This window comes from Dama dama, chromosome 18 (assembly GCF_033118175.1).
Source record: "Dama dama isolate Ldn47 chromosome 18, ASM3311817v1, whole genome shotgun sequence".
Classification (NCBI taxonomy): Eukaryota; Metazoa; Chordata; class Mammalia; order Artiodactyla; family Cervidae; genus Dama; species Dama dama.
Window position 1 is genome coordinate 92,648,627 of NC_083698.1, and position 20,179 is coordinate 92,668,805.

A 20,179-nucleotide genomic window follows, 5' to 3' on the forward strand; every position below is an offset into this window, starting at 1 on the left:
AATAACACGCTTCTGAATAACCAACAAATCATAGAAGAAACCAAAAAAGAAATCAAAATATGTATAGAAATGAATGAAAATGAAAACACAACAACCCAAAACCTATGGGACACTGTAAAAGCAGTGCTAAGGGGAAGGTTCATAGCATTACAGGCTTACATCAAGAAACAAGAAAAAAGCCAAATAAATAACCTAACTCTACACCTAAAGCAATTAGAGAAGGAAGAAATGAAGAACCCCAGGGTTAGCAGAAGGAAAGAAATCTTAAAAATTAGGGCAGAAATAAATGCAAAAGAAACTAAAAAAACCATAGCAAAAATCAACAAAGCTAAAAGCTGGTTTTTTGAAAAAATAAACAAAATTGACAAACCATTAGCAAGACTCATTAAGAAACAGAGAGAAGAACCAAATTAACAAAATTAGAAATGAAAATGGAGAGATCACAACAGACAACACTGAAATACAAAGGATCAAAGGAGACTACTACCAGCAGCTCTATGCCAATAAAATGGACAACTTGGATGAAATGGACAAATTCTTAGAAAAGTATAACTTTCCAAAACTGAACCAGGAAGAAATAGAAGATCTTAACAGACCCGTCACAAGCAAGGAAATCGAAACTGTAATCAAAAATCTTCCAGCAAACAAAAGCCCAGGACCAGATGGCTTCACAGCTGAATTCTACCAAAAATTTAGAGAAGAGCTAACACCTATCTTACTCAAACTCTTCCAGAAAATTGCAGATGAAGGTAAGCTTCCAAACTCATTCTATGAGGCCACCATCACCCTAATTCCAAAACCAGACAAAGATGCCACAAAAAAAGAAAACTACAGGCCAATATCACTGATGAACATAGATGCAAAAATCCTTAACAAAATTCTAGCAAACAGAATCCAACAGCATATTAAAAAAATCATACACCACGACCAAGTGGGCTTTATCCCAGGAATGCAAGGATTCTTTAATATCTGCAAATCAATCAATGTAATACACCACATTAACAAATTGAAAGATAAAAACCATATGATTAACTCAATAGATGCAGAGAAAGCCTTTGACAAAATTCAACACTCATTTATGATTAAAACTCTCCAAAAAGCAGGAATAGAAGGAACATACCTCAACATAATAAAAGCTATATATGACAAACCCACAGCAAGCATCACCCTCAATGGTGAAAACTTGAAAGCATTTCCCCTGAAATCAGGAACAAGACAAGGGTGCCCACTCTCACCACTACTATTCAACATAGTGTTGGAAGTTTTGGCCACAGCAATCAGAACAGAAAAAGAAGTAAAAGGAATCCAGATAGGAAAAGAAGAAGTGAAACTCTCACTGTTTGCAGATGACATGATCCTCTACATAGAAAACCCTAAAGACTCTACCAGAAAATTACTAGAGCTAATCAATGAATATAGTAAAGTTGCAGGATATAAAATTAACACACAGAAATCCCTTGCATTCCTATATACTAACAATGAAAAAACAGAAAGAGAAATTAAGGAAACAATACCATTCACCATTGCAACAAAAAGAATAAAATACTTAGGAGTATATCTACCTAAAGAAACAAAAGACTTATACGTAGAAAACTACAAAACACTGATGAAAGAAATCAAAGAGGACACAAACAGATGGAGAAACATACTGTGTTCATGGATTGGAAGAATCAATATTGTCAAAATGGCTATTCTACCCAAAGCAGTCTATAGATTCAATGCAATCCCTATCAAGCTACCAATGGTATTTTTCACAGAACTAGACCAAAGAATTTCACAATTTGTATGGAAATACAAACAACCTCGAATAGCCAAAGTAATCTTGAGAAAGAAGAATGGAACTGGAGGAATCAACCTGCCTGACTTCAGACTCTACTACAAAGCCACAGTCATCAAGACAGTATGGTACTGGCACAAAGACAGAAATATAGATCAATGGAACAGAATAGAAAGCCCAGAGATAAATCCACAAACCTATGGACAACTTATCTTCGACAAAGGAGGCAAGGATATACAATGGAAAAAAGACAACCTCTTTAACAAGTGGTGCTGGGAAAACTGGTCAACCACTTGTAAAAGAATGAAACTAGAACACTTTCTAACACCATACACAAAAATAAACTCAAAATGGATTAAAGATCTAAATGTAAGACCAGAAACTATAAAACTCCTAGAGGAGAACATAGGCAAAACACTCTCCGACATAAATCACAGCAAGATCCTCCATGACTCACCTCCCAGAATATTGGAAATAAAAGCAAAACTAAACAAATGGGACCTAATGAAACTTAAAAGCTTTTGCACTACAAAGGAAACTATAAGTAAGGTGAAAAGACAGCCCTCAGATTGGGAGAAAAAAATAGCAAATGAAGCAACAAAGGATTAATCTCAAAAATATACAAGCAACTCCTGCAGCTCAATTCCAGAAAAATAAACGACCCAATCAAAAAATGGGCCAAAGAACTAAACAGACATTTCTCCAAAGAAGACATACAGATGGCTAACAAACACATGAAAAGTTGCTCAACATCACTCATTATCAGAGAAATGCAAATCAAAACCACAATGAGGTACCTTTACACGCCAGTCAGGATGGCTGCTGTGCAAAAGTCTACAAGCAGTAAATGCTGGAGAGGGTGTGGAGAAAAGGGAACCCTCTTACACTATTGGTGGGAATGCAAACTAGTACAGCCACTATGGAAAACAGTGTGGAGATTTCTTAAAAACCTGGAAATAGAACTGCCATATGACCCAGCAATCCCACTTCTGGGCATACACACTGAGGAAACCAGATCTCAAAGAGACACGTGCACCCCGGTGTTCATCGCAGCACTGTTTATAATAGCCAGGACATGGAAGCAACCTAGATGCCCATCAGCAGATGAATGGATAAGGAAGCTGTGGTACATACACACCATGGAGTATTACTCAGCCATTAAAAAGAATTCATTTGAATCAGTTCTAATGAGATGGATGAAACTGGAGCCCATTATACAGAGTGAAGTAAGCCAGAAAGATAAAGAACATTACAGCATACTAACACATATATATGGAATTTAGAAAGATGGTAATGATAACCCTATATGCAAAACAGAAAAAGAAACACAGATGTACAGAACAGACTTTTGAACTCTGTGGGAGAAGGCGAGGGTGGGATGTTTCGAAAAAACAGCATGTATATTATCTATGGTGAAACAGATCACCAGCCCAGGTCGGATGCATCGGTGGAGAGGGAGGTGGGAGGGGGGATCGGGATGGGGAATACGTGTAAATCTATGGCTGATTCATATCAATGTATGACAAAACCCACTGAAATGTTGTGAAGTAATTAGCCTCCAACTAAAAAAAAAATAAAATAAAATAAAATAAAGCTCATAGTAATTTGATGGGGAGCATACAGAAAGTGAAAGTGAAAGTCACTCAGTCGTGTCCAGGTCTTTGCAACCCCATGGGCTATACAGTCCATGGACTTCTCCAGGCCAGAACACTGGAGTGGGTAGCCTTTCCCTTCTGCAGGGGATCTTCCCAACCCAGGGATCAAACCCAGGTTTCCTGCATTACAGGCAGACTCTTTACCAGCTGAGACCCAAGGGAAGCCCAAGAATACCGGAGTGGGTAGCCTATCCCTTCTTCAGGGAATCTTTCCAACCCAGGAATCGAACCAGAGTCTCCTGCATTGCAGGCGGATTCTTTATCAACTGAGCTATGAGAGAAGCTGGAGGGTAGATAAATTTCCTGTTAACTCCTGCTCCCCGACACCCACATGGGCTCGTTTTTTTAACACCACTAATTCTCACTTTCCTCATCTCTAAATTACAATTAGTAACAATTCATAGATTTGAGGATTGAGTAAGATCATGTTTTCAAAATGCCTAGTATGTGGTTAAGTACTCAGTAGCATGTATGTGATCATAATAGAGACATAATCGGCTTTAAAACTTACTTGGAGCAGTATATTCACAGGTGCTTCATAAATGTTTTTTGATGATAATGCTTAATATGGTTCTCACACTTTGAATGAATGATTACACACACGCACACACACACACACACCCCTCTATGCAGGGATACTAGTGATTATGGGACCCTGAGTCTGAAAAGCTTTCACTTCCCTCATGGATAGAATTGTTTGCCTACATGTACTGTATACCACTTGGTTATCATGAAATTGTAAATGTGGCAAATGATTATAGAAGTGAGTTGATAGACTTTAGTCCCAGGTTAGATATTCTTAGGAACTATGGTGATTTCTATTCCAGATCTGTTGTTTTCTTTCCGAACAGTGGGGACTTTTTACTACACTTGTCCTAGAGATAGTACAACTGATTCTAGCCCAGGCCTTTGAACCCTTGAGGCTCTGAAGTGGATTGATTTTTATAAGCAGGATCTGCTGGCAGTAGTGATTAAAACAAACAAACAAACAAACAAAAACCTGTTGCTTTTGTTGCTTTGAAGCTCTGCAGATGAATAGTGGCCTTTGAAATGATTTGCAGGTCAAGACCACTTAGTCCACTGTGGCCTCCGCTGGCCTGGTTGGCAGGTGTTTTAGATTGCTAGTTCATTTCCTTGTCTATGTTCTGAGAACTGACCTCCCTGATAAGATTTTGTTCTTTAAATGAAATAACACATCTAAATGGATTGGCCCCTTGCCTGCAAAATAGTAAGCCCTCAGTAAACATTACGGCATTACTGCTGATGCTGCTATAATTTGGAATAATGAGGATTAAATTATGACTGCAGGATTATATTGCTTGACTCACCCAACTTCATGCCTGACACATAGTAGACCCTCAATAAAAGCTTCCCATTTACCCCCATGTACAAATGCCCTATACCCTCTTCTCAGTTTTAGGCATGGGTAGCAAATCGATGACTTTCTGGCCATAATGAATCTTTCCTTAGGTCTACTACTAGAAATAATGAATAGCTAGGTTAATATCCTTCTTAGTCAAGGAGGTTTTAGAATTAGGTCTTCATGGTTTTAAAATTGCTTTTTCCTAATAGCATATCATAAAGATGCATGTTAATTTTAAGCTGTTTGTCTGCTTGTACAGATGCTGTTGACTGAGTACTTGGATATGAAAAATACACGTACGGCCTCTGAACCATCAGCTCAGCTCAGTTATGCCAGCAGTGGACGCGACTGTGCAGCCTTTTTTGCCAAGAAGAAGCCTCAAAGGCCAAAAAATTCTCTTTTCAAGTAAGTATCTCCCTGCTGGTAAGATAGATGTTCAGATGTGTTAGATCCAAGCTGAATGGTTCTCTACTTTATTAACAGTCATTATTTCGCCCAGTTAAAGTTGATTTGAAAGAATTATGATAGCAATATATGTTCCTCTCATATACTGAATATATATATTCAATTTTGTGTATTTTCGTCTTCTGTAAGAGAAGTGGCTATTTTGAACTATGGTTGCTGGACTATCTAAAACTTTCAAAAAAAAAATTCTGGAATTCATTTCTGGGTATTCTTATATAAAATGAAGAGAAATTCCCTTCTTGTTTCTGGGGAATTTTATATGGAATGAAAGGAAATGAAATATTTTAGCCTTTGCAAAGGCCCCAGGTGCCAAGAAACAACCTTTGTTAATAAAATTATAAAGCTAGCTAAGTAGTATTGGGTTTTACTTGAATTAATAAAAGAATAACGTGGACATTCTTTTTTCCTTATTATGACCAACTGCCCTCCTCAGCTGGTCATAAGTTAGTGTCAGTTTGTTAACAGCTAACAGTTAATATGATTATTAACATTAATAGTAATAGCGGTAACAGCTACCATTGCTCAAGTGCTTACTATGTACCAGGCACTGTGGTAAATGGATTTTTCAGGAGAGTCTCAAATTAATCATAATTTAATTCAGATTATATCAAATTTGGGCAGCAAGAGTAGTAGTTAACACTTCTGAGTCCTTACTAAGTGTTAGCCAAGGCATAAAGCCATTTTCATGGATTATCTCATTTACTCATTCATTATAAAAATCTTACGGGTGTGGGTACTATTTTTCATCCTCTTTTACACATGAAAAAAAAATGAGGCACTGACCCCTTAGACACATACAGTTTAGTAAAGAAGACAGACAAGTAAGTACTTGTGATGGTACCATGAGTGCATGGTATTGGTGGAGGCCATGAAGGGACTCCCAATCAAAAGCAGCTCTTAAGCTTCTCAGGAGATTGCTAAACCTTCCTGGGAGCAAAGCCAGCCCTTCCCCTGAGTTAGCAGTGCTTTGGGAAACAAAGGCTACAAAGCACTACTGGTATTGTTCATTCTCATGGTCAGTGACTTCCTCTGCTCAGCACTAGTCAGAGGGGGTTATTGGACAACATACATGGTAAAGAAAAAGCTCATTGGAAACTGAAGTCTATTTGTCAAAATTACACATGATCTAAATGCAGTGTGGTATCCTGGAACAGGGAAAGTTTATTAGTGGAACACTTTTGTGAGATTCAAATGAAGTCTGTAGTTCAGTATCATACCCATGTTAATTTATTAGATGCAACAAAATGTATTGCAATTATGTAAGACATTAACATTAGGGAGGGTTTGGGGTGAAAGGTATACAGAAACTCTTTGTACTGTTTTGTATCTTTTCTATAAACTTGATTCCAAAATTCAGTTTGTTTTTTAAAAAAAATTTAAAACTTGACACACAAGAGGTTAAGGAACTTACATAAGTTCACATAACTAGCAAGTGGTAGAAACAGGATTTAAATCTTGGTTAACCTATGTTCTTGTGAGGATTAATAAATATTTAAAAATCATATCTGTAAATCTAAGCATGTAAAGTGAGTACAGAAATGCATCCCAGTGTTGTCAATTCCTTCTTTTTGAATATTTGGAAGTCCAGTATCTTCTATTGATTCACTTTTGAGATTTGTTTTCTATCAGGAGAGTTCTTAATCATTAAGGAAGGTTTCAACAGTTCATTTGTCTTGTAGTTTTGAGGAGAGGAGATTTCCTGTGCCCATACTGTAGTAAAATCCATTCTGTTTGTTGAATTTGTTATTTAAAAAAAAAAAAAAAAAAACACGACACAGTTTTATTCACAGATTGTTTGCAGTATGAGTTAAAATGCTTTAGTCTGCAAGTAACATAGGACCCCAAGTGAATAGGTTAACTTGTAAGAAGGTTATTACCTCACACATAAGAGTGACTATAGAGGATTCCTCAATTCACCAATACAGTATCATCATGGACTCCATCCTTTCCTTTTCTCTTCACATTCAGTCCCACTCCAGTAAAAATGGTGGTGTCAAGGAAAGTGTGTGATTCACCCCACAAATCTTTTTTTTTAATTAATAGGCTTAATTTTTTGTAGCCATTTTAGATTTGCAGAAAAATTCATTTCCCTTATGTACAGAGATTTCCCTTATGTTCCTCTGCTCCACAGTTTCTCCTCTGATTAACATCTTGCTTAGGCGTGGCACATTAGTTACACTTGAGGAACCAACGTCGTCGATACATCATTATTAAAGTCCTTTGTTTATATTAGCGTTCCCTCTCTGTGTTGTATATAGTTCCACTGGTTTGGAGATATACATGATGTCATGTATCTACCATTACAGTATCTAAGAGAGTAATTTCACTGCCCTAAATCCTGTTTTTCACTTACTCATTCCTCCTTCTTTTCCTTACTCCCAAACCCCTAGAAATGACTGATCTTTTTTTGCTTTTAAACTATCTCTGTAGTTTGCTCTTTCTAGAATGTCTTACAGTTAGAATCATATGATACCCAGTCTTTTCAGACTGACCTCTTTCACTTAGTAATACGCATTTAACGTTCATTCATGTCTTTTTGTGGCATCTTTTGTGTTGCTAAATAATACTAGTTTTGTGACTGTACCACAGTTTTCCCTTTCAATTACTGAGAGACATCTTGGTTGCTTCCAGCTTCTGGCAGTTATGGATACAGTGGTGATAAACATTCATTTGCAGGTTTTAGGGTCAGTGTCAGTATTTGACTCATTTGGGTAAATGCCCAGGAGTGTGATTGCTGGATCACATGGTAGGACTGTGTTTTAACTTGTAAGATACCATGGAACTGTCTTCCAAGATGGCTTTACCATTTCAAATCCTTTTTAATTCATGAGTAATGGTTAGTCATCCATTTGTTAATCTTTTCTGCCAGTGGCAAAGCCCCTCTGCAAGTTTTCCTCAAGAAAACTAGGTCTGAGGCCCATTCCTGAACCAGTCACTGGCAAGGGGAAGGAGACCATGGTGATTGTCTTTAAACCAGTGAGAGTTCATCTTTGGTAATAGGTCTCCACCTGGAGAGGGGGCCCCTTCCCCTGATCTTCCTGCTGAGTGAAGAGGGAGGGAGGACACAGATGCTCAGATAGAATTGAGGCTGTGCCAGCAAGCAAGATACAGTGGGAGAAAGGTGATTGATGGAGGCAGCTATGACTGCCTCAAGTACTGCCTAAGGCCTACTGTTAGGCCTTTTCTTTCCTCTCTCCCCTGCCTTCCTTCCTCCACCCCTCCTCATCCTCCTCTTCCCTCCTCAAGCCCAACTGACCATTTTCAGTCTACGCATGTTGCCAAAAGCAAGTTTCAGGGGGTTTGGATTTCATCCTGTCACCCCTCACCCCTGACTTTGAACATCAGACCATATGAACATTTTTAGACACCTAACTAATCTTGAAATTGTGGTTTTGGAAAATGTAAGTTATTGAAAGTAAGTAAGTGAACTTAAGAAATCATTACACCTTTATTATTATTGCATAGTAATAAAACTCATCACTCACACAGAATTAGGCCATTCTTACAGATCTGCCTGCTTCTTGTCTTGGTTCCACCATTAAAGAGTCATGTGAGTCAGGGCTGTTCTCCTGTCTGAGTGGCCTTTAATGCCTTTGGCTGTAAAATGAGGTGAGACTGGCTAATCCTTCTTGTCTCTTTCTACTGTAAAATTGTATCAATCTGTGGCTTGTTGCAAACACAAAAAGGATTCCCAAGTAGTAAAAATGCACCAGGTCATAAAGGATTCAGATTCTGGCAAGTCCTCTGTTCTTATCACATCCATGAAGAACTTTATTGCTCTCTTTAATTGCCCCTAGCCAAGGTTAATTGGGTGTATTTAAGTCTTCTCTTATGGTATTCCGTGTGCCTTTCTAGTCTTTGCTCGAGTTTTTTTTTTTTCTCTTTGCCGTTTCTGATCAGTAGCTGTCAGTGTGTTTTCTGGAGGTCAGTGGTTTCTTGTCAGCTCTTGGCTGGCAGGTGGCACTTTTGAAGTACTGCGCACTTTGCCTTCCTTCTGGCTGCTCGTGCCCTCAGTTCTTGGCAGGGTGCAGAGAAGGATCAAGTAACTCAGGTGTTTCCCTCACACTGACATTCATCCTGGTATTCATCTTCCTTGTCAAGGAATGGATAAAGAAGGCATAATTAAGAAAATATTGGGGCTCCTTTGTTGTGACCAGAAGCCTGTCCCATTATCACTGATGCTCATTCATTGTGTTTACCCCTGAGTGGCTATAATTCTTAGAAGGATTTCTCCTGTCAGCCTGTTATCCTGGCTTTGAAAGCCTCAGGTTTGAAATGGGATTTCTTAGCACATCGAAGGATTTACTGTTTGATATAATCATAATTTTTCCTGTTTGTTGTTGTTCCTTATCTGCAAGTTACTCTTTTTTATTTTTTAAAGAATGAGTGAGTGAATGGACAATGCCTTTACCTTTGCTTTCTAATTAAAGAAATTGGTGCCTTTTTATTTATTTATTGTTGTCTGTGCCCTGTGGCATTTGGGATCTTAGTTCCCTGACCAGGGATTGAGTCTAGACCTCCTACATTGGGAGCCCAGAGTCTTAGCCACTGGACCACCAGGGAAGTCCCTCTGCAAGTTACTTTCAAGACTATGATTTGTTTCTGTTTTTATTCACTTTGTTGTCATTTTAGCTTTTTAAGACATGTTCTACATCATGAACCTATCCACCATGTCGCTAGCCTATGAAACCGTTCCTGGGGCGATGTGAACAGACATTGTGTAGCTTATTATTTTTAGAAGTATTTTATGTGGCAGGTGGCAGGTAAGAATCCTGAAAGCTGCTTAGAAAGTGTATGGTTTTTGAGGGCTGTTATGGAGAGACCACAGATGTCTTGTTTCTCTGGTGTAGCTATTTAACATCATTTCAGACAGCCCACTGTGCTCATCCTCTCACTAGTTGGAAAGGCAAGAGTTTGGCTCCGAGGAGCCAGTAATTTCTGTGGTGGCAGCTGGCAGCCACTGAAGGCTTTTGGGTGGCATAGGGGGAAAGTCAGAATGACTTTATGAGATGCTCTTGTGGATTGTGTATAGGGATCCTGGCGAGTGATCTGAAGACCAAAGAAAGTTGCAAGAGATCAAGTTGTATCAGTTGAAATCAAGAATGAGCAGAAGATCCAAATACAGTCACGGAGGAGCATTTCACCAGGAATACCATTCACAAATCTTGATCCATGGCAGTCTGCCCTGGATCAGGACGTCTTGGTCGTGGAACACTAGGGAGCATCCCACGGATGGAGTAGGATACTTTGGGGATGCTGGACACAACCTATTTGGTTACTCCCTCACTGTGTGTCTTTTGCTGCATTTCATTGCAGGTTCGAATCCTCCTCCCACGCCATCAGCATGAGCGCCTACTTGCGAGAACAGAGAAGGGAGCTATACAGTCGGAGCGGAGAACTTCAAGGTGGGTAACTGACCCTCCCTGGAAAAACTCGTTTTCTGGAGGAAGATCTGAAGTGTCTATAGCATGTGAATTTGAGGTCTGCATTCTTAGGATTCTTTCACAATAGCAAAGATTTAAACACTTGGTAATCTGTTTCTTCTGTCATTTCCCATGTGCCACCAAGCCGCTAAAACTGTTAGTATGGCCGCAGGATTTATAGACCTGCCACCATTCAAGTGCGAACTCAAAGTGAAAAGAGAAGGAGGGCAATTTCTTCTTGCTTAAAGATGACGGACATGATTCCAGTCACCGTCGAGAGGAATGCCCCTCTTCTGTGGCTGCCATGGTTATTTTAATTATTGTTTTCAGTACTTTCTGGAGTATCACAGGAATACTTGAGATTTGGAAAAGGGCAGATGCTGCCTCTGTCATTATTTAGAGGGAAGAAGGATGCCTTTAGACAGCGTGTGCTGATGAACATAGCTTTGATACACAGGATATTTGATACTTAGGTGTGGTTACTAAAGAGTTGAAATCTGAAGGAGAAAATACTTAAGAAAATAAATAAGTAAATCTAATTAAATAAAAAAAAATCATGCCAATAACATTTTATTCCCCTGTGATCAAAAAGACGCTAATCATGGTAAATGTGATCAATCAAGAAAGGTTCGTGAGGCCTGCTAAATGCAGCACAGGCAAGCACTGAAAGGGGTGGAAGTTGTCTGGTACAAATAAAAGATAGAGCCTGAAGATCCAGTTGTGAAAGTAAGGGAGGAATATCAATATCAGGGACTTCCCTGGTGGTCCAGTGGTTAGGAATCTGCCTTGCAATGCAGGAGACGCAGGTTCAATCCCTAGTTGGGGAGTTAAGGTGCCCCATGGTGCACTTACAACAAACAAACAAAAAAGCCCCTCCAGAAACCAAGCAATATCAGACAGTCAGTGGTTAACAGCTAAGCAGGTGGTAAGCATAAATTGCTGTTTGTTGAGGGAAGGGAATGGTTCTTTAGATTTAATTTCTAGAATTAAAAACCTAGAAATATGTTTGAGGATGTAAGGAAAAGGACACTAGCTTACCAGCATCTTATTTAGTACTAAAGTGTTGCTATATGTTCTAGAAAACATGAAGTGTGTGTCTTGGAGTCTTGAAGTGGAGGAGTATGGAGAGTAGTTAGATTTGGAATAAGTGAAGGAGTGACTCGCTGTGTGGTCAGACAAGGAGTGAAGGAGGAATGTGATCCAGGTCACTGCAGCCAGCGACCTCCTAGCAATGTAGGATGAATTGCAAAGCTTGGATGGCAATGATAGTTTTGGAACACACATTCTTGTAGGACTGATTATACTTGAACTGCCAGGTAGGGGGTCTAGCAAATCATCTCACAGAGTTCATTTGTGAATTCAGAGTTGGCTTAAGGAATAGTTTAAAATTTACCCATATAATTCCTTTTCACCTGGCTTCTAGTATATGATCTCTGGGTTGGGACGATCTCCTGGAGAAGAGACTGGCAACTCGCTTTGGTATTCTTGCCTGGAACATCCCATGGATAGAGGAGCCTGGTGGCCCACAGTGCTTGAAGTCGCAGAGTCAGACATGACTGAGCACACATAAGTATGCACTAGATTCTTCTTTTTGGTTAGATAGTAAGCCCAGTGAGTAAGCAGTCTGCTCTAGCCATGTGGAGGGATTTTCTCTGCCCTCCTCCCCAGTCGTGGTCCATGATCTCTTGAGAGACAGTAATAGCCAATCAATGAAGAGTAGAGGATTCTGAGCCCATATTGCCTGCATTTCAAACCTAGCTCCCGATTTCCTAGCTTCAGAAGCTCTATGCCTCTGCTTACCTCCAGATGGGGATAAAAATAGCAGTGCCTATCCCATGAGGTTGTTATGAAAATTAGGTGAGTAAAGCTGTGAACAGTGTTAAGAAAAGTGCCTGGCGTGTAGTAACTCTAATGCCTTCCTCCTCAGATGTTGTTATTACTAGTTCTGTCACTGTAGAGTTTTCATAGACATTCTGTTTGTCTCCTCATTGGGCTAAGCGCTACTCAGCTTTCCTACTTAAATTTATCATTTACCCTGCTGATCCCTCCTCTCCCTAACTTACCTCCTGCCCACCACCCAAAAAACCACACACACACTGTTTCTACCTCTCTCTGAGCTCATTCCCCCTGCTGTGTGCTCATACATTTAGTGTTCCCTTTCTGATCACTTTGTGCACTGGAGTGTGGATTAATGCTCACTGTTTTGAGTCGGCCACTGAAGTGTAAGCTCTGAGAGGGAAATGCTTCTTTATTTCCTGTGCTTTGCGCAGTGCCTAGTATGGTATATGTTCGATAAAGACTGACTGACTCGCTGACAGGAGGAATATGGGTGGTAGCGGTCTAAAGTAGGATGGACAAGGTCTAAAGTAGGATGTAGGCTTACCACTCAGAAGTTAGGAGGCCCAAAGGAGATGGGACCACTGACAGCCATTATCAGCTTCCTAGGTTTCCATTTGCTTTTAAGTTTAGGCTGAAGTAGAGCCTATACATGGAGAAGGCAATGGCACCCCACTCCAGTACTCTTGCCTGGAGAATCCCATGGACGGAGGAGCCTGGTAGGCTGCAGTCCATGGGGTTGCACAGACTCGGACACGACTGAAGTGACTTAGCAGCAGCAGAGCCTATACATAAATACATTTTTGTTCTTTGCAGTTATACATGGCTTTATTAAGTACAAATATTGCCCTTGAGCTGTCTGGCCTATGACAGCATTGCTGTGTATAATTGAAAAACATTAAAATCCAGTTAAATTACAGAGGACTTTCATTCTGCAAGGGTGGTTAATTGAAGAATCATCATAATCTTAACTAGGAACTTTCAACAAGTTAATTGAAATATGGAACTTTCAAGCAACAGTCTATTGTACTTACCTGTGTTGAGCAAAACAGGCACATTTATCTCTGGTGACTGGTAGAGAGTAGCTAGCAAACATATCATGTTCACAATAGTCATTAAAAAATAATTGAACTGAACCGACACATCACATACTTGGTGAGAGACTATATCACCTGACCAATTATTGTACAAGTTTGGTAGTGTTTCATTTAGCAGCCAGAGTTTCTCTGAAGAATGCTTTTAATATTTCAGGGAAAAAAGGTGAGGGGAGGTGTCATACCAATTTTCCATTAAAAACGGTCATTCTTTCTCAGTTATTCTATTAATCTGACCAGTCCGAGGACCACAGTGAGAACCACATTTCAGCTTATCCTGAAAAGGTGTAGCTGAATAGTTCAGTCACATCATGAGAGACTGGCAGGGGATTTTCGTCACTTCTCTTAACACCACGTAGCTGCAGTGGTTTGGTTCATGAGGTCAGCTCTTCCTTCTGTTGTAGGAGCATGGTAAAAGACAGACCATCAAAGTAACATTAAAAAGCTCAAATCTGACAAAAAGTTCAGTTCCTGCCAACACTTCCAATTCATCATGCAATTAAAAATGTTACCCAACCTAACAACCCACAAGGGGGAAGAAAAGAATAAAAAAATGAGATTTCTTTGGTACCATCAACCCATCTCAGTTGGCTGTAACTGTCAGGGTACAGATGGTTCGTTATATAGTCTGCTGTTGGCAATTGGGCTGAGGAGGTGGGGGTGCGATTTCCAAGTGTGCAGGGTAACAGGTGGAAATCAAACTTGTGTATGTGTCTCCGTTAATCACAGACGTCCTGTTGTTCCAAGCTTCTTCACTGACTGGTTCATTGTTCCGCTTAGGCAGCCATGTGGTCGCTTAGAAAGATACTCATTTTAATGAATGTTTAGCTTGAATATAGCATCTCAGGTTTAGTGTGTGATTCTCCAGGAGAATAAGATAACTGATGAACACATTATCTCATGAGGGTTTTTTTAAAAAAAAAAAAAAAAGGAAAGTCAAAACACTCACTGCAGCCCATGACCGAAATAAGCTCTTTGGTTAATCAGTCCCCTGTGCCTCGGACCTCTCATTTGAAAAACAGAGCTGTTCCCATTTCTGACTCTTTTGGGGGGTATGGTGACTGGTAAATTAGATATTAAAACTCTGGAAAAATTAGAATAGCTGTAATTGAAATTAAAATAGTGTGTAAAACGATTGTTGCAGACTGAAGGGTGCTGCCCCCCTCTTTATCTCCTTTTCTCCTCCCCTCCACTCCCGTTGTTTCTCTGGGTCGGCTCTCCTCAAGGTCACCAGTGACCTCCATCTTGGCAGATTTTGTGTTTGCTTTTCTGTGTTCATCTCACTGCCTCTCTCAGCAGCTGTTTTCCGTTCCTCTTTCTCATGTTCTTTCTGAGTCTTCTCGAGGTCTCACGGTTTGGTCCTGGAATCTCTCCTGTGCTCTCCGTGTGGCCTTTCCCCAGACGAGCTCAGCCAAAACCAAGCTTTGCCTGCGGCCTCAATACAGATGACTTCCAAGTCTGGGTCTCCTGCCCAAATCTCATTATTGTTTCCCCATCTCTTCCAGCATCCTGTCTCCCCTTCTCACATCCTAGCATTCTTAATCTCAGCAGGTTTTTTATTTTCCTCATGATACATTAAAAAAATATATACATCTTCTTAACACATTATTGACTGGTGATTTTTTGCAGAAGCTACTAATGCCTATGGTTGGCGATTTGTTATGGAAGTGAATTTTGAAACACTCCGGTCAATAATATTTGGGTAACAAAAGATGTATTAATACTCCACTGGTCAATCAGTGGTTAACTTGTTAATTTTCTACACATCCCTCAGAATGCAAGCATTGGTGGTGTGTTCCACGGCCTGGGACAATGCTTGACTTGAATTAGGCACTTAGAAAATACATGATGAAGGAGGAGGCCTCTATCCTTAACATCTTACATGTAGATTCAAGCTTACTTATTTGAGAAACCCTAGTGGGGGGTTTTAAGAAACAGACTTATAGTTCTGTGATTCGTCTATGTTCATTTTTAAAGATGTTAGAACTCACGAGTGGGTAGAGTACATTAATTGTCACTGATCCAAGTTGAAATGTATGCTCAGTTTCGATTCCAGTTTCTTCTCTGTCCTGGGGCTACTTAGTGCTTCTATTTGTTCTCAGTCATATCACCTTTAAGAGTATTGGTTTTATTCCCATTAGTTTAATGAGTAGTATTTCTATTGCCCTGACATTGAAATAGTCTGTAAAGCTCCAACCACTTGAGAATTGACTTCTTTAAGAGGATTTGCTTTACATAGTAAATACAGAAGTAGTGGCATCAGGGAAAAGTGGGCTGTTACACTGACCTGACCTGAATTTTCTGAGTTTTTCTCTCTAATGGGTTGTTGGTTACTGGGGTTGTGAATACTTAATAATATTGTGTGTAATTAATCTGCTTGGAGGTGCCTTGCCTTAAGGTAAGGCAATATTTGAAATAGATTAACCATGAGTTGATTATCCTTTTCACAGAGAATTTATAATAAGAGTCTCCTAAGTAGCAAGCTGTTCTATAATGGAACATTTAAAGCAAGATTTCACTTGTGCATACATTTTCAGGGACATTTTGGCTGAAGTGAGTGAGGCACAGTGATTTTATACTCATACCACTCTTTTGTTCCACAGCCTTAAATATAAGAACTTGTAAAGCTTTATATCCTGAAATCTGATAAGAAAATTCTTTGTAGTTGTTAAAATTTTGCTTAATGACTTTGTTAATAACTCAGTAACAATATGCAGGTGACATGCCTAAAAAAGAAGTACTTTTTTTGGTTAAAACTGCATATAATTATTTCAAAATAACCTTAATCTGTTAGAGTTAGTGCTTCTGTTTTAAGTTCTAAAATAGTGTATGAAAATTGATTCCCCCTCCTTTGGGGTATTTAATATTCTTTTTAAAAAGACAGATCATAACTTACTTATATGTAAGATTTGTCTCATAATAAAATTATAATCAAATTTTTATAAGTGCTAATTCTAATTTCTTTGTCTGTTCCTAAGAAGTAGTATTATAATAAATGTACTTTCCTCAGGTCATGAGCAGACAAATGCATTATTTCAAATCATGTAGAAAATAAAATGCCACGACTGTTATTGAGTGTACCAACTCTTAGCCTTAATCTATGGAATGTAGGTATTTTATTTAAAATTTTTTGTTTTTGTGGATTTAGTTTATATAGGTATTTATTTTCTGAGTAAGTCTAGTTCATACACTGTCCTTTCTACATAGTGGACAAATCGCTGGTAGCTGAACCATGGAGAAAATGGAACAGGGGAGTGCAAAGAGGCCATTGCAAAGCCTCATTTAATAAAGTCTAAGAAACTCACTCTTGACAAAGGATCCTTGGTCATTATGCAGAACTAGCTGATGACATATAACCTTATTTTAAAAAAGCTTTTGTCCTACCCATTTATTGATTCATCCATACAAATAGGAAAGAAGGGGAAATGCTGCTAAATGAGATATATATATGTGAGTTTTAAAAGTCATACATATGCATGTCTATTTATGTTATACTTCAGTTAAACTTTTTTTTAAACCCGAGTATGAAGAAACTACACCAAAAACTTCTAACATGATGCAACAGAATTTTGAAAGTTAGCTTCTGTCGTAATTTTCATTATTTGGTTCTCATTAGTTTTTTAATAATGTGAAGATAGCAGCTTGATGCTGTTCCTTATTTTCTTAGACTTTCTTTAGGACCATAAGAAATTGCATTTTGACAACTCTAGTAGTTTTTATGATGTGCCTCGTTTGGACTTGAGGTCTTTTAGAAGATAGAGAAGACCACAAACATTTATGGTACATAGTGAGGAAAGCAGTTATTAGGAACTAGAGGGAATGCTGTATAACAAGTTTATCATTGCCTCAACAAGACACAATTCATAAGGTAATATTATATTTTCAAAATGTAATACTAATGAAATACTAATAGAGATTACCTTGTCGAAAGTGATCTGATATAAAAATTCAGAAGTTGAAGTACACTTGCACATAGTATGACATCTAGAGAATAAAGCAGTCAATGTTTAATGCTAGAAAGTGCTATGGAACTCATAATCTAGTGCTTTTAAACTCATTTTCAATCCTAGAGCCCGTCTTCTGTTTATGTCTTGTTTCACAGTTCAGTATAGGAAAGAGATGAAAGTGGCTATGGTCTGACTCAGCGAGGCGGGGGGTCAGCCCCTCCCCAACTTAGACCCTGCCTCCGTCTGCTCCTTCCCCCTTCCTCTCTGGGGCACCCGAGGTAACTGGCAACTCTCAGAAGTAGACACCTACCCAAAGGAAAATTTGATATTGGGAGAGAGAGGATATTATAGGTTTGGAGGGATAGGACAGACTTCTCAATAATGAGTGGTGAGACAATTGAGTACCTGTAAAGGGGAAAATAAAAAAAAAACAACAACATTGGATTTGAACCTCATATCATTTAGGAAAAGACATTTTTGGTGGGCAGAGAACTCAAATGTGAAAGGCAAAACTTATGGACGAGTATGTTCATAGTAGCATTGTTTGAATAACAGAAAACTGGAAATAAATGCCATAGTCTGAAGAAAGGAAATATATTAGTAAATCATGGTATAGCCATGGTTGCAAGTGGAGGGATAGTAGATAGCAATGAAAAAGAATGAACTCTGCTTTGCATTAGTTTGGTTGGATCTCAGAAGCAATCACATAGGACTGTGTATAGACTTAATTCCATCTACATGAAGATCAGAAGCAGTCAGAACTGAATAGTATCTTCTTTATGCATATGTCTCCTTATGTGATGAAAATGTAAAGAAGGTAAGATAGGGGCATAAATGTAAAACTTAGGAAAGGGATCACCTCTGGAGAAGATGGAGGAGTATATGATCCAAGAGAGGAGCACATGAGCCTTGAAAGAGAATAGGAGTGTTGTGTTTCTTAAGTTCCATAATGGGAATGCTAGTGCTAGTCTTATTATTTTTAAAACCATACAAATGCCAAGTACACTCTTACATATATTATACATTTCATTAAAAGTAGAAGTATAATAATTAATTTTTAAAAAGCCCTCTAGGTCTCCAGAGACACAATCATACATTGCAGTGTAATGCTACTGTTTAGAAGTCTAAACTAGATTGGAGTTTTCTGCAATAGCTGGATTCTTTTTTTTTAGGCCTGCACCATTTCATTGAAACTCCATGCCCCTGCTGAAGCTGTGAATGATTACTGAACTAGTCCTGTACCTTACGGACTTCATGAGAGGACAACTTTGGAGTTAGGCGGGCTCCCTCCTCTCTGACTTGCGCCTTCCTCTCTCTCATCCTGCATCTGGGTGTCAGAACCTAACTTTAAGTCAGCTGCTGTTCTCCTTTTTCTTGCTGTGTTTTCTAGGATTTCCTGTTGATTTATTGAATCAGAATGGATTTATCATGTGTATTTGTACTGGACACATCACTAGGCCACTAGGATACAATGATGAACAGAACCAGGTTTTGAGTTTTGCCTTTTAAAATAAAAAAACCAGAAAGGGACTGTGAGTGTGTCACAGAGACTGGCGTTTGTCTCCCAGCATTTGTTCTATTGACAGAACCCCTAATTTTTAGCTATGCACATGGCTACCTCCAAATATAAACATTTCTAAGCTTTCCTTGCTGCCAGCCAGGGACACATAATCCAGCCAGCTGAGGGTGAGTAAAGTGATGTGTGTAACTTCAGGTCTTACGTTTAAAGGGAAGGAGAAGACTCTTCTTCTGTCCCAGCCTGGTGCGTGTGTGCCATGTGAAGATGTTCTCACATACACAGTATGAATGCAGTGTGGTGGGGAGTCATCTTAGACCACGTGGGTGAGGCCGCTCTGTAGGGATGGTTGGGCAACAAGTGAAAAAGAGCTTAGGTTTCTGGTCCCGTGGAGTGTTACACTCTGATGACCAGAGCCACCGTCCCACCTGTACGTCTCCATGAAAGAGGAAGAAGCAGTCTTGTTTGTCACTAATAGTTGGATTCTCTATAACTTGCAGCTCTACTTACGTTGCAGTTAATTCAACATACAAGCAGGTTGAATGCTTGTGTTGAGTGCTTGAATACTTGAATCACAGTGCTCTGATACGTGCTATGATGGAGCTGTATATATATGTATGTAACTGAAATGTGTGTATAAGTTCTGGAAGAGGCAGGGTGACTTTCATAACTATTTAAGTTTTGTATTATTAAATACCTTAAGTATTTAAGGTTTGAACTGCTTATGAAGAATGAAACGTAGCTTTCCAGATAAAGAAGGAAGGGGTGGGCAGTTCAGGCAGTGGGTATGGAGGGATAAAGACATGTAAATGGGAAAGTATAGGCTTTTCTTGTTTTGTAACATTAATTGGATATAACTTTTTCTTCAATTAAGGAAATCAGTTCATATATACAGACCTCTACTGATTATAATTTATAAGTTTGGGGAACCAGAGATGACAGAAAGGATACCAAAGCTGTTGTGAATGGCTCTGGCTGTTGTGCATCATAGCAATTAAGAGATGAAGAACTGATAGAAACCAGTGGTGTGCTGGTGATGATAGGAATATAAAAGATTATACTAGACCAAAAACTAAATATAATCACATACTGGATTTTCTGAG

General features: G+C 39.0%; 1 protein-coding gene across 4 annotated transcripts in view; it reads left to right on the forward strand.

The window, feature by feature from the left end:
- Positions 1-20,179, forward strand: part of EXOC4 (exocyst complex component 4) — an 809,489-nt gene that overhangs the window by 212,064 nt on the left and 577,246 nt on the right. For all 4 annotated transcript variants that reach the window (XM_061165832.1, XM_061165834.1, XM_061165833.1 and 1 more), the window contains 2 exons: positions 5,055-5,200; positions 10,577-10,665. In XM_061165832.1, the coding sequence (XP_061021815.1) occupies positions 5,055-5,200; positions 10,577-10,665 (235 nt within the window). The remainder of the gene's footprint in view (positions 1-5,054; positions 5,201-10,576; positions 10,666-20,179) is intronic.